Here is a 14,592-nt window from a genome sequence, read left to right as displayed (position 1 = left end):
GACACAGCACTGAGGTTCTGGATCTCTGCGGTGGGGGGGATTTGCACTCAGGTCTGCTAATTAGAGCTGGTATGGATGCCTCCAGCTGAGCTGCTTCTGTTCCTGTTTTTTTGCAAAATTTGCATTTTTGTTTTGTTTTTCTTTTTTAGCAGGAAAACTGAAAGAAAAAACCTAGGGGTTAGCTTAAATCTAATAAAAAATGTTTTCAGCTGATCTTTTCAGTATCACTGTGCTGTATTGCAGATGTGAGCTGGAGTTTAATCTTCTGCAAGCTGAACGCTGCAACCCAACCGTGTTTCCCCTGACGTGGAGGGTGGAGGCGGATCAGACTCCCCCAGGAGATGATTCAGGGTGGATGTCACCCTCTGGTGGAGTCTCTCCATCTCTCCACCGGCTGCAGAGGAAGCCAAGAGAGATTAGCTAGGTAATTTAGCAAGACAAATTAAAAGTCTGTATTCAGGCAGCATCATCTCCCCAGCCCAGCACTTCTCCTCCTGGTGCTTTTGGTGCATCATGAGAGACACCAGGCCACGAGGACAACATGGGAGGGGTGGTCTGGGTGAAGCTAAACCCTCTGTTGTGGGGTCGCATGCTGCAGCAGCAAACTGCTGGGGAACTCATTCCTGGGCAAGTCAGCACTGAATGTTGCAGGTCATGACTGCTAAAACACTTCGGTTTTGGCTGAAATCACATGTTTTGTTGTATTTTCTGTATCCAGTTTTTGGCAACATTTTATTCCCTGGACATGTTGATACTCTAAACACCAGCCCCAGGCGGGGGAAGGAGTGCTTCCCTTCTGCAAAAGCACTTTCCTGCAGGTCGGAAACGTTCAAGTTTCGCTCCAAGGGCCTGAAGAAAGGCCAAGGACAAAAAGCACATGAGGAGGATGCAGAGGGTAGGTTTTAATTTAGCAAGAAATACAAGTCCAGTGATTATCTTCTTTTATACATTGAAAAGCTTACAAAAAATCTGTAATATTTACATGAGCTCATTAGCGTGATGAGTGATGTTATTTATAACATCTATAATTCTAGCTTGGTTTTGTAGAGCGTCTGCTCTGCTGTCCAGGTGCCTCACCAGATTTCTCTGTCATGATCAAAGTAAAAGTCTTTGGGGGGAGTTTGCGTGCTCCCACGTGGCCTATAATTTGGGCTAATTTAGCGTGCAGCGTTGAAATCAAGTCATGTGCTGGTGGGTGCACTTCGGCAGCAATTAATGCAAACGCTTGGTGGAGAGGATCCACTAGTTGCCCTATACGGGGGTCCGGCCTGGTCACCATTGCTTCCCAGCGCCATGCCACGAGGAGCCTGAGGTGATGCTGTGAACAGGCCAGGGAGACCCCAGTACGAGCTGAAATCCAACCTTACAGATGTGGGCTTGCTCGAGCCATGAGTGGGCACGTGGTCTCCGCTTGCAGTGGCACACCACGGCTGCTGGCCACCCTGCTGCTGCTCATGGCTTTTCGGCTCCATCTGGGAGACTGGGGGTGGCCGTGCTCCCAGCTGATGCTGGTCATGGGGCACACTAAGGTGTCCCTCGTGCTCCGTAAGGCTGGGGAGGGACCTGGGGAGACTCGGGGTCAGCCCAGCCAGGTCTCCCCAAGGACATGCTGCCTGTGTGGGGGCTGCCCACCCTTACCCTGGGCATGGCCCTTTCCCAGATCCCAGGGGACATTCCACGGGGATCACCTATGGGGTGCAGGGAGACTGTCCCACGGTCACTCGGTGTGGGCACATGAGCATCCCTGTGACACGGTCCCTGGACTGCCACTGCCCTTCAGACTCTGGGTTTCTCCGGCCATGGACTTGGTTTCAGGGCGAGCGGTACAGGAGCAAGAGCCAGCGGGCGTGCAGCTAGAGGGCAGCAGAGCCAGCGGGCAGAGCTAGATGGCCCGGGGAGGATGGTCAAGGTGAAGGTCTGGGGAATCACCAAGACACACAAATGTTTTTGGTTTTGGCTTTCGTGGGGGGAACTGGCTGGAGAGGTGAGGACAGGGTGCAGGGCAAGCCTGGGGTCCTCGGGGAGCGGGGCTGTCCTCTGCCTGTGCTGGGTTGCCCCATCTGAGCACTCACACCACGTGCTGGTGGGACCAAAATCAGGACTGGGCTCACCTGAGGAGGGCACCATCTTGCCCTGCTGCTTGCCTGTTCTGTGGGACCTTTAGGAAGTAAAGCAGGAACTCCACAGCAGCCCTTGGCTTTGAGGAATATTGCAAGTTTTTTATCTTTTTCACGACGGTGCTGGCGACATGGTCGCCCTCCCCCCAGTCCGGAGCTGCACCGGCGCCTGGAGGCGACAGCCGCGGTGCCGTAAGGGGATGGGAAGCTCTGCCTGGACCCAAGATGATAGATATTTTCAGTATTTTGAAAATCCCACTGAAAGCAAATAAATAAGCACTTTATATATTTACAGATCTACTTTTTAAAATTGTGATATTTTTCAGAGGAGGATGAAGCTGAACCAGCCAAAGATGCCAGTAGGTAATGGCCGTGCTGTGACAGCCTTTGGTCACAGCCCTCCTCGGGGCACGCGCTACCTCTAACAGAACTGGAAATGGGCTTTTAGGGTTTTTTGGGGGGTTATTTCCATTGCAGGGCAAGGTGAGGACAGGCCAGCTGAGCATCCAGCAGCTGGAGGATAAGATACACCCAAACCACCCCAGGTCTGCGGCTTGTGTTAACTAGTTTTGTCTCTTTGGAGGGGAGATGAACATCTCTCCCAGGACAAACCCCCTTGGTGATCCCTCAGCACTATGCCACCTTTCCCTGGGGGCTGCACGGGGCAGATGGCAGGACTGCGGGGGCTTGGGGGCAATTCGGCTGCTCGATAAGCTTGGCATTGCCCCGAGGCAGCACCCTTGGCACTCATTACCTCTCTCCTTTGCATTTCCTTCATGGTTTTATGGCTCTCACCCATAAAACTGCTCTGGGGCTCGCTCAGGGCTCCCTGGAATAGGGAGCAGTTGCTGGTGCATCCCACTGCCTGTGGTTTCACAAAACAAATTTCTAAGAGGAAGGTGACTAGCCCTGTATCAGAGCGACCATCATGATGCCCATCGGCCCATCCCTCATCACTGACAACTGCCTGTTTAAAAGACATCCCCTTTGGCAAGTGCTATACGTTTTTCAGGACCTATGTTCACATAAATTAAATAGAATTATTATCTACATCTATGTATAAATTAAATAATCTATATATTAAATAATACATGGATTAAAAACCAGGAACAAGGGCATGGAGGGGAAGGACCCTTCCAGGACTGGATCTCCTCCCAAAACACAGGATGCTCTGCTCCAGAGATGTGTTCCCCAGCACGTGGCAAATGATGGCTCGAACAGGAGACAGGTTTTATCCATTTTATTTAACCAATGAAATTCCTACTGATAACAATGAAAGTAATTTCAGCAAGTATAAATGCGATACAGTTTTAAACAAACCCCATTGTTCCGTACCTATAAATAGATTTTTCAAAACCTCATAAAAAGTGCAGATTTATGAATTGCTGTTAAAATGTTAATACATGATTCCTTTGTTTAAAAATGCATTTTTGTCTCTTAACTCACAAAAAAAAAAGTTCCTTCTGCATCTGTTCAGATAAATTCAAGTTGGGTAACTTAAAAACTAACAGAAGTGACACACACAAAAAAAAAATCCATCCCACTAGGTCAGTCTGTCCTCTGCAAAAAAACAAACAACCCACAAAAAAAACCCCAACCAGCAACAACAGAAAAAAATAAACGGTAAGAACTGCTGTGGAAACCCACAGTGAGCTCCTAGCAGCTGCCTCACCTTGCAGGCAAACCTCCTGCAAAAGCATGGAGCCCACGGCATATCTCCGGATATGCTCAGGGCAGATGGTGGCCCGGGAGGCAGGACAGGTGACGTGCCACCCGCCCGCGGGATGCTGTAGGGACCGTGGGACCCACAGAACTACGCCGCTTCCCCACTTTGCAGTGGTGGGAAGGAGCAGCAGGATCAGAGCTTTGTCCTTAATCCTCCATCCCGAAACACCCACGTGGCTGTGGCAGGAGGAGGCAAGAAGCTGACAGCTGCCAGGCTGGGGCTGGGTACAATCTACCCCCGTCCAGAGGGTGAGAGGTGGGAGATGCAATGAAACAACACCCCCCCGGGCACAGCACTGCCCTGCCCTGCCCTGCCCGCTGCCCCAGCCTGCAGGCAAGGGGGCTCAGACCCACAGCTGCCAATGGGGAGCCAATGCCGCTACTTGCCCCTGACATGCCGGGCTCTGCAGACAGCAAATCAAGGGCTAATTTTTGCACTCGAGAGAGGCTTGGAAGCTTTTTGGCTGCAGAAACACCATTCCCCAGGGCTCAGTTTTGGGGCCAGTTCTGTTTAATATCTTTATCAGTGATCTGGATGAGGGGATTGAGTGCACCCTCAGTAACTTTGCAGACGACACCAAGTTGGGCAGGAGTGTTGATCTGCTCAAGGGTAGGAAGGCTCTGCAGAGGGACCTGGACAGGCTGGATCGATGGGCCGAGGCCAACTGTATGAGGTTCAACAAGGCCAAGTGCCGGGTCCTGCACTTCGGCCACAACAACCCCATGCAGCGCTACAGGCTTGGGGAAGAGTGGCTGGAAAGCTGCCTGTTGGAAAAGGACCTGGGGGTGCTGGTTGACAGCCGGCTGAACATGAGCCGGCAGTGTGCCCAGGCGGCCAAGAAGGCCAATGGCATCCTGGCCTGGATCAGAACTAGTGTGGCCAGCAGGAGTAGGGAAGTGATCGTGCCCCTGTACTCGGCACTGGTGAGGCCGCACCTTGAATACTGTGTTCAGTTTTGGGCCCCTCGCTACAAGAAGGACGTCGAGGTGCTGGAGCGTGTCCAGAGAAGGGCAACGAGGCTGGTGAGGGGTCTGGAGAACAAGTCTGATGAGGAGCGGCTGAGGGAACTGGGGTTGTTTAGCCTGGAGAAAAGGAGGCTGAGGGGAGACCTCATCGCTCTCTACAACTACCTGAAGGGAGGTTGTAGCGAGGTGGGTGTCGGGCTCTTCTCCCAAGTAACTAGCGATAGGATGAGAGGAAATGGCCTCAAGTTGTGCCAGGGGAGGTTTAGATTGGATGGAAGGAAAAATTTCTTCACCGAAAGGGTTGTCAGGCATTGGAACAGGCTGCCCAGGGCAGTGGTTGAGTCACCATCCCTGGAGGTATTTAAAAGACGTGTGGATGTGGTGCTTAGGGACATGGTTTAGTGGTGGACTTGGCAGTGCTTGACGATCTTAAAGGCCTTTTCCAACCTAAACGATTCTATGTTTTCGGTCCAGCAGCTGGTCTGTCCATCCCTCCCACGCCAGCAAGGCTCACGTTTCCCCCGGTGCACCGGCAAGCAGACTGCGGGGGGCAGCCAGTGGCAGGCTTATGGGCACGAGGGGCTGAAACACATGCCAGACCCTGGCCTTCCTGGTGTTTGGGTCCAAATGCGGCCAAACGCAGGGCGGCCGTGCAGCTCGGACCGTGCTTTTCGCAGAGAGGGGCTCAGCTCACTCACGGTCGAGAGAGGTCTGCCGGCACGCCTCCCTGTATCTACAGTGGTATTTTATCTACAGCAGGGTCTGTTTAGCAAGAGCAGTTTAAAGTGGCTATGTTTATCAAGTTTGCTACTTTATGAATTAAAAAAAAACAACAACAAAACAAAAAACCAAACCCCAACAACTATAAATACAAAGACTCTCACACACCAGACACTTGCAGCCTGCGAGACTCATAAACCGCATCAGTATTCTGTTAAAAAGCTTATTCTACTTAAAACTATACATAGTACAAGAGACCAAAAAGTGGCAGTCGTGTACGGGCACGCTGCCTGCCCCAGGGTGGCCCACAGTCAGGTGCTTCCTAAAAAATCAAGGAGTTACAGTAACACGGCACAGGACTGCAAAGCCGATCACAGCTTCTGCTTACACTGCATACGAAGTACCAAGGGGAACACAAAAAAGAACTGGTGTTAATACTGATGGATTAAAGAGTAACTATAAAGATCAAAACAGACGTTCACAGCATGCTACATATATCGCTCACAAACTTTTCTTTTTTTTAAAAAAAGGCTAATACAAAACAAGGAGTTGGCAGTCTGATTTTCAGTTATGTCGGATAGAAAGATAAAGCATATACATTCATCGTGTGGCTTTCCAGCAAAAGGAGAAAAGGGTAAAACCGAGAGATTTCAAGTTTACAAAATTCCTATTTTTTTAAGCTACAGTTTATATCCAGTTCTGGTCACAGTCGTGAAGATTTCTGACTGCGTCGCCTCACAGAGTCCAAGGGCTGTAGCCTAATTATTATTATTTTTCCCCCAAAAGCAGACGCATCTCCCACCACCCCGAGTGGGCTGCTCCTGCAGCCACCCGGGCACGTGGCAGCCGGGCTGGAGGGAAGAGGTTTGGGTCTGGTGGCACGACATGAGCGTGAAGTGGGGAATGAGAAACAGTTTTGGACCGTGTGTGTTTGGACCCGCTGCTGTCGCTGCCCCCCAGACCCCTCGGCTAGAGACACAATACTTGGTGATTCACGCATTTTGCCTGAAAACTCCCTTCAAAGGGCTGATGGGGGCAAGAAAATTTAATTCAACAGCGGCACATTTTTCTCGGGCAGAAGTGAATGGTTCCCTTCCCCTGCTCCATCTGTGGAGTAAGGAAAGGATCCCAGCTCTTGTCCTACAGAAGCCCTCTGGACACCTCGGAAGGAGGCATCTCCCACCATCTCCCCTACGCACACGCAGGAGAACACAAGAACCTCTCGGACACATCAGTGAAGTTTCTTCAACTGACCAACATGCCAACTCCTCCTGCGCGCATTGTGTCCCCTCGAGAGCGCCTGTGGTCTGTACCTTCTGATGCTGACAGCGTGGCTTGCTCCCCACAATTAGTATATTAATTGGCATCTTCAATACCACCTCTAACTACTGTCAGGAATGAGAACAGGACTCAGATTTCTATTTTCCACGAGCCCTGATGATACTCAGTACCCGTAGGAACAGCCAACCCTGCCTACGTCTCGAGCAGTCACTCCATGGCGTGCATTTGGATTTATCCCATAGATAAGCGAAAAACCCAAATCCACTTGTTCCAGAGGCTGGCCGCAGTCTGCCCAGCTGCAAGGCACCCGAGGAACTGCCGACCCAATGGCCCTGTAAGCCTGCCTGGCACAAGAGGACCTCAAATCCCCCATTAGATGCCCCTCAAGGAAACCTGCACAGCTGAACAGCTCAAGCACGGGGAGTTTTGCCAAAGAAAGTGTTTCCTTAGTGGATCCACTGGATTCTTACTGTAACTCCAAAGATGGGATCTGACACGCTACTGGCAAATGCTACCTAAATATTGTAAGGAAGTACTGAGTGTCATCCTTTCAAACCAGATTTAGAATTTTCCTGTCCAGAAATAACCTAATATGGCAATTAAGTGTTTCTGAACATGAGAAAGACCCTCTGAACTCAATAGCAAATGGTGATATAGGAACCTAGCATTGTTTTACAAGGTTAAGGCTAGGAGGTTGTCCCTGCATGACTGCTAGGGGTTGTGAGTTGGGAAGACAGGAAGCACTTGATGCAGGGTGGTGGTGGCGGCAGGTTGGAAAATGACAATTTTTGCTCCTGGTGAGCAGCAGAAGGACTAAATGTCTGCAAGAGAGACCTGATGTGTGTTGGGGGAGCAGCAGCATGACCGCATGCCAGGAAATGTGCTCTAAGGGATAAATTAACACTGATCAAGATGCTCCTAAAGTTTCCTCATACTACTGTGCTCTCTCCATCTCCCACACCTGTGATCTATGCAGTAGGTATGAAATGCTAAATTCATTTTCATCTGGAGATAAGAATTTTCATCTACAATTCCCAAATGTGGAAAAGCTGGTGGATGCATCTCTTCAGACAAACATAGTGCTGGGGGACATTAGGGAGAATAAATCTGAAGTTCAGATAGTGAAAACTGACATTTTTGTCCAGCTCTTGGCATGATCACTAATGGCAAACCAATTCTTACAGCTTTAGATTCAGATCAGCTCTGGGGAAGTTCATTTACAATGAATCCACTCCCCTCTCCCTCCATTTTGTGCAACATCACCCCTTATTTATGGGAGAAGGATCCAAACCTCTAAGGAAAGTAACTGAAAGAACATCACTTGAAATCAAGAAGATTTGCAGTATTTCTTTCTGGCCAAAACTTTTTAGTCCGGACACAAGCTATCCACTTGCTACCACCAATAAATATTTTCTGCAAGTAGAGGTTAAATAATCCAGCTCTTCTAAAAGGGAGTCCAAACTCTGGAACATGAGCCTGATATGCATGCCTACGTTCATGGAAAACACACATGCATGAGAAACATCGAGAACCTGTTCTGCAAGAGCAGCAGCTTACAGTTTAACTGCTTTGGGAAAGATTTCTTAAGCCTATATTAAGTCCCCAAAACAACCCATTTCATTAACAATCGCTGCAAATCACATGGATCTGCTACACATTATTCCTTTAATCTCTATGGAAACTGATTTTATTCTACTGAATTTAGGTGACTAAGTATCTTTAAAAATCTGACTCAAAAATGCAAGTGGGCACCTTGTAGGATTTTGCTCAGTGTCTAGGTGCTTAAATTCCCATTGAAATTTAGGCAACTAGCTGCTTTTTCCAAATCCCATGAAAACATCTATCGGCATCACTACGAACAACGATACTTTTGAAGAATCTGGTACTTTGACCTTCTGCACTCAAGTAACAGAGAAACAAAATGTTTTCCTTTTTGTTCTGTTCTGATCTGTTCTAAATTTATAGACCTACATTTATAGTTGTTTACAGTCACTGATTTTCCATCCTTAAAGTTTTTTTAATACATAGGAAGAGCTGATAGTGGCAATTCTTTAACTCTTAAAGCTGAAAGCACAGCCTCTTCATTTTAATGAAGGCTTTAGGACAAAGAATATATGTTTCAGTTCAGTCTTGATGAAAATAAATCCACCTACAGCTCACCAAAATTCTCATAGGATACCACAACGCTAGCTTCAGTAGCTATCTGCACAAACTGTACCCTAGTTTAAAATGGTTTCTGCTCCTGTATGATGGCATGCTTGTGATGTTTGGCTGCAGGCAGAGTGTTCTGGGAAATGCAAATGCTTTCTCCAATCGGCACCTTTTTCACTTCTCTTCATTACCAAAAAAAAAATGGAGCCATTTCAGCAAGAATGTACTCTATTGCAACACACATTTTGAAGCGATTCTGCAATGATAAGAAGCTGTCCATGCTCAAAAGCTCTGTTCCCTACTTACAGCATTCCCTGTGCTAGCTGGTTAATTTGTACCTACCAAGCTCTCCCTTCAGTAGACAGGAGACTGTACACTTTGTTTTTATGTTGGTCACTGATGGGATTTTGTGGACTAACATTAATGCTGGTAAATATCAATTCCAATAAAGGAACACAGAGGGAGAGTATCTACACTTCCAATGATTACGGTACTCTTAAGAATAATATTAATGAACAAAGTGTGAAGATTCACATTCATGAGTGCTTTAAAAATGCAAAAAATCCAAGAACACTTGCACATTAAATTTGGCACAGTGTGAGCCTAAAGCGTGCGTAAAGCGTATGGTAGAGTTGTCTGACTTTGAACACCTATTCTGAACAATCATCTATTAAAAATCATAAATTTGAGTATAAAAACTAGGCTATAAATTGTTACACTGTAAATGCAATACTTTGGAAAAAAAAAATGCCACGTGGAAAACATTTCCAGAAGTTTCAAGTTTGCATTTAATATTAAAAAAAAAGAGAAATAGCAAACTAGTTGTACAATGACATTTCCTACAGCGGAATGTCTTGCAGGCCATATGTGACTTGATATGGCACCTTAAAAGGAAAAGCAATCACTGGTTTACTACAAATTCTATGAAGCAATCCGTTTATGGTTTCTATATTTCAAATCTCCTCATGTACTTTGCTCAGAAGGCATTTGAGCTGGCAAGTATATTTCATAAGGAAAGAAGTAAAGGCACTCATGTTTCCAAACGTAAAACTCAACCTACTCTAAGAGTCTTTGCAGTTCTGAAGGGAAACTAAGCCGTCATATTAGTTACCCACATCTAGTTTCACCTCCTTTCCAGAGCTCAACTGTGCTTCTTGAGAACTACTTGACTTTTCAAAGCAAAGGAATTTAAAGTAGTACTGTACAGTTCCCATCACTTGAAAAAAGCAAAAGTATTGCATGAAAACTTCTCTCAGCAGAACTGTTTTATGCACAAAAGCCATTAGGTATGGCCACTACAGTCACAAGAGGGAGGAAAAAGCATCATAACAACTTAGGAAGTTAATCTAAGTTCATACATATGAGCATCTCAACACTTCTGAGAAATCTTTGCAGTTAGCTATACAAGATAAATAAATCTGATGTTTTACCCAATGCTCTCTCTAGAAGAGAGTCCAATGCTGTCTATTGGGTAGTTTTCTAAATAGCCAACGTTTCATTAAAAAAAAAAGAATTACTGATTTCTTCCTCAAAAGGTTTTCACATGCAGAGTCTGCAGTCTGAAAGTGCAGAAAAGTGTACAATCATTTAGCTTTCCAATCTGGAACAGATAGATAAAGCGAAAAAACCAACATGCGAAGTCACAGCAAGGTATCAGGAAAAGGGAAGAAAAGAGAAAACTAACTTTAGTAGCGTACTGGTCCATAATTTTGTCAATGAAAAGTGTTAAAATATGACTGCTAGTATTTTTTTAAACTATTCTGCAATCACCAATGGAAAATAATCCTGTATCAACTTCTACAATCCAATCGAACATTAAAAATAAACCTATCCAGTTAGTTTTGAATGTATGCAACAGAAATAAAGGTCACCCTCCTCAAAGAAATATGAAAAGTCCAAACCAACAGACAAAAATTGAAGCAGTGACAACTTGCATCCTACCGGGTAAGTTTAAGCATCTCTTTAGGCACTTCACTGGTTCATTAAATGCAATACAAAATAAAGCTATAAATATCAACATTTTGTGCTCTTAAAAATTAGTCAAAAGCAACAGAAAACAGCACAAAAGTGTGACATTTTTGGCAGCTTATTTCTTCCCTTCCCCAATATTACCGGTTGTCCAAGAATGCTTTGTTTTGGGGATGCTTTGGCATCTCAGTATCAGGTTGTCTTAAGCCGTAAAAGCTAAAACAAAACTGCTAGGCCTTAGACAATAAAGAAATTTGGTTTTGAAATTTCTTTATGGCTATATAAGAAGGACACTTTAGCAGTGGCATGATAGGGAAAAAAGCTTGCTTTCTTTTTAAATATTGCACTTTTCTTTTGTTCACTCACACTAATGCATAGAAACTTTTAAAAGTTTGAATATTAAAATTTCATGCTATGAAGAAGTTATGGGAAATAAATTTCTATACATCCAATATGAAAGAACAGATATGCTAGCCTTCCTTTACTTTCCTTAGTTAAAACATTGAGAAAGAAGAGAGTGCAAAAAAACCCACAACCCTGTTTTTGGTCAGCCTGTGTATTAACTTTATAGGTGCCAACTAAACAAATTGCAACATGTGATGAGCATGGATATTGTAAGGACAACTGAGGGTGACTGTCAGTAAAACAAGATTATGCATGACTGAAACACAGTAAGTGTGGCTGAAATGGCAAATCGTGAGGCCTCTTCTCTTGGGAAGGGGCACGACAAAGCAGATGAATTTCGCACTTCAGTAGCATGCTGTAGGATTTATCATGATTAATTTCACATTAAAGTGTGCTCAATGTTTGCATCCACATCTTGCATCACCTTCAATTGCTGTAGTAAGACGGTGACTGGCAAGCAGTCTCCAGGAGACACAGAAGAATCCAGTGGGCAATTCAATGCAACGCAGCCCGCGCGTCTCTGTCACGAGTCACGACATGGTGGTACATTCTCAGGACAGGCAGAACCGATCTTCTGCTGGACTCCACTAATCTGAAAAATGATTGCTTGGAAAAAGAAGTCTCTAAGCACTTCACTCCGGTGCTTAAAGAACAAAGCGCTAAGATTGAATATAATAAAAACAGTTTCAGGATCCTGACCACTGCGCAGAAATCCAGCCGGAAACAATGCAGAGTAGTGCTCCTCAGTGTTACTTTTGTTATCATTAGTAATGTTAAGCATCAAGAAAATAAAACATGTCATTGCACATTACAGCCGTCAAGAAGCACGGCTAAACTTTGACACTAGAGAATTGAATAACCTGATGCTACATCACAAACAGCTTCTGGTGTGTATCTATTTTGAAAGGTCTTTACATACTCAGTAAAAACTCCTTTGCTCCTGCCCAGCGAATGCTTCAGGTTAAGTGACGAGTTATGGCACGAAGGGCATACAGAAGTTCAGCTTGCATACGAGCTTCCATTAGAAGTAGATTGACATGAACCTGTTAAAAATTAAATCAGCCATTTAGTTCACCTCTGAATGCATCATCATTTATTCATTTAGGCTAAAATTTCTAACCTTTAGTAAAGTACCGCTGCAAGAAACTATGTCCTTTCTCCCTGTACCCTGCTGCAGGACTCCAGTTCCTCCTGAGACAGCTGTGTAGCATGCCAATACTAGACAACATCCTAGGGCTGCAAGGAACTAGCCTCAACTGCTGCTTTAAGCACTCTTCCATCTGAGAAGTCCCAATAAAACCATTTTTGTACCCTAATGGTATTAGTTCTTTATGAATGATATTTTGTTTTCTTTACTACCACCTGTGACCGCTATATAGGAGCACAGAATAAGGAACAGTTTACATGCCAGATAGGCTAGCAGGCACACAAGCACTGAACCCTTGTCAGGAAGCATTTAACTTGGATATCTGAAGACACATTGACATTTTTATTGATGAAAAACACCAGTGAGTAGCACTATTGAATGAGGGTGTGTGTGTGTGTGAATTGTCAGTAAATGTCTTTTCATTTATATATATATATATATATATATGAGTTAAGGTTTGTTTTGATCCCCAAATCCCAAGTATTGGCATAGTTGACCGCTTCTGCATTCCCAAGTTTATCCACATTTCTTTTACAGTTGTCAGTTCAATTTTATGGAGAAGTCACTCAAAATAATAATAAAAACAGAATCAGTATTTCCAGAACACTAAGTATTTTTGTAAAATTGATATCTAACACTCAATGAATTAATCTCATTTGTTTTTCTCTGGTTAAAAACAGTTCGTTTGACAGATACTGCCATTTTTAGGTGCTTCCATATTTTCATTTTTAAACAGCGTGGGGGTCTCTATGAAGTCAGTTTGGCTTTGAAATACGTACCTTCTCCGAGTGCTTGAACTGACGCCAGTAACTATCGTACATGCGCTTGGTAGTTCTCTCTGGGTAGCAGGTCACTGTCTTTATGTAAACCTTCAGGCTGCGTTCAAGTAACTGATTAACTTCTCCATAATCATAGTCATCATACCTAAATAACACAGGCAATCACTCTGTTGGATATAAGTTTTTAAAAGCATGGTCTTTTGCAGCATTATGTTCTTAAGTTTGGGAATCGGAGCGTTTATTATAAACGCTAGAAAACCAACTGTTAACAGAGGATCTTAAAGGCTTAGGACTGGGATGTTGTCTTTTCTGAACAAAGGATACAGGCTGGCTTCAGAGAAGACATTTCTGTAATAATTTCCATCCTGATTCATAATCGTTTTCTCCACTGGAAGCAAAAGTTCTACTGATATGCCAGCAAAACCACTCTAACTTCCAGACTGAGGCACCATCTCCGCTTTAACACCCGGAGTCTAAAATAGTGCTTTTCACATGGTTCGTTTTTCATTCTGTTTACACAGTTTAAAATGCACTCCTAAGCCAGGGGATTTTCATCCATACCTGATTCCATACATACAGTGGACATAGTTAAATAAAGCTCTTCTTAGCGTAGTTGTATCAACATCTTCATGTGTTGCCATAGTGTTATACGTGAGGTTATATACCATCCGAAACTTCTCATCAAGGAGATGCCCAATATCAGAATAAAGCCTGTTTACAAGGGAAAAGCCATGATTTTCCCAAGTATAGTCCTGCAGGAAGAGAAGGAAATATATAAATGTACAAAAGAAGTGAAGTCCCTATCTGATCCTCTCTCTAGCTCAACAGTTTTTGTTGTCTGCTAGTTATAACTTTATTCTCTTAAAAAAACTTGCATTTTGAATCCTTCGTCCGTATCACCTGCTCTATTCCCCGAGGCTTCCTGGCAATGAATATCATGTTGCAATACCCCACCTCCAGCTGGATATCATTAGCCTACAGGAGAAAAAAAACCCAAGCTTCTCTTGAAGTGTTGAGGCAATTTTCCACTGTGTCCTGGTTTCGGCAGGGATAGAGTTAATTTCCTTCCTAGTAGCTGGTACAGTGCTGGGTTTTGGATTTAGGGTGAGAACAATGTTGATAACACACCGATGTTTTAGTTGTTGCTAGGTAATGCTTACACTAGCCAAGGACTTTTCAGCTTCCCATGCTCTACCGACTGAGAAGGCTGGAGGTGCACAAGAAGCTGGGAGGGGGCACAGCCAGGACAGCTGACCCCAACTGGCCAAAGGGATATTCCATACCATGTGACGTCATGCTCAGTATATAAAGCTGGGGGAAGAAGAAGGAAGGG

At 44.8% G+C, this 14,592-nt stretch overlaps 1 protein-coding gene across 2 annotated transcripts in view; it reads right to left on the bottom strand.

Moving 5' to 3' along the window:
* Nucleotides 1-10,713: 10,713 nt before the first annotated feature.
* Nucleotides 10,714-14,592, bottom strand: part of SESN3 (sestrin 3) — a 19,759-nt gene continuing 15,880 nt past the window's right edge. For both annotated transcript variants that reach the window (XM_009282079.2, XM_009282087.2), the window contains exons 7-9: nucleotides 13,821-14,011; nucleotides 13,260-13,404; nucleotides 10,714-12,376 (exon numbers count right to left, since the gene is read on the bottom strand). In XM_009282079.2, coding sequence (XP_009280354.1) covers nucleotides 12,290-12,376; nucleotides 13,260-13,404; nucleotides 13,821-14,011 — 423 coding nt within the window. In that variant the 3' untranslated portion in view covers nucleotides 10,714-12,289. The remainder of the gene's footprint in view (nucleotides 12,377-13,259; nucleotides 13,405-13,820; nucleotides 14,012-14,592) is intronic.

This window comes from Aptenodytes forsteri, unplaced genomic scaffold (genome assembly GCF_000699145.1).
Source record: "Aptenodytes forsteri isolate BGI_AS27 unplaced genomic scaffold, ASM69914v1 Scaffold75, whole genome shotgun sequence".
Classification (NCBI taxonomy): domain Eukaryota; kingdom Metazoa; phylum Chordata; class Aves; order Sphenisciformes; family Spheniscidae; genus Aptenodytes; species Aptenodytes forsteri.
Note: the sequence above shows the minus strand (reverse complement) of the source record. Positions and strands in the feature narration are given on the sequence as shown.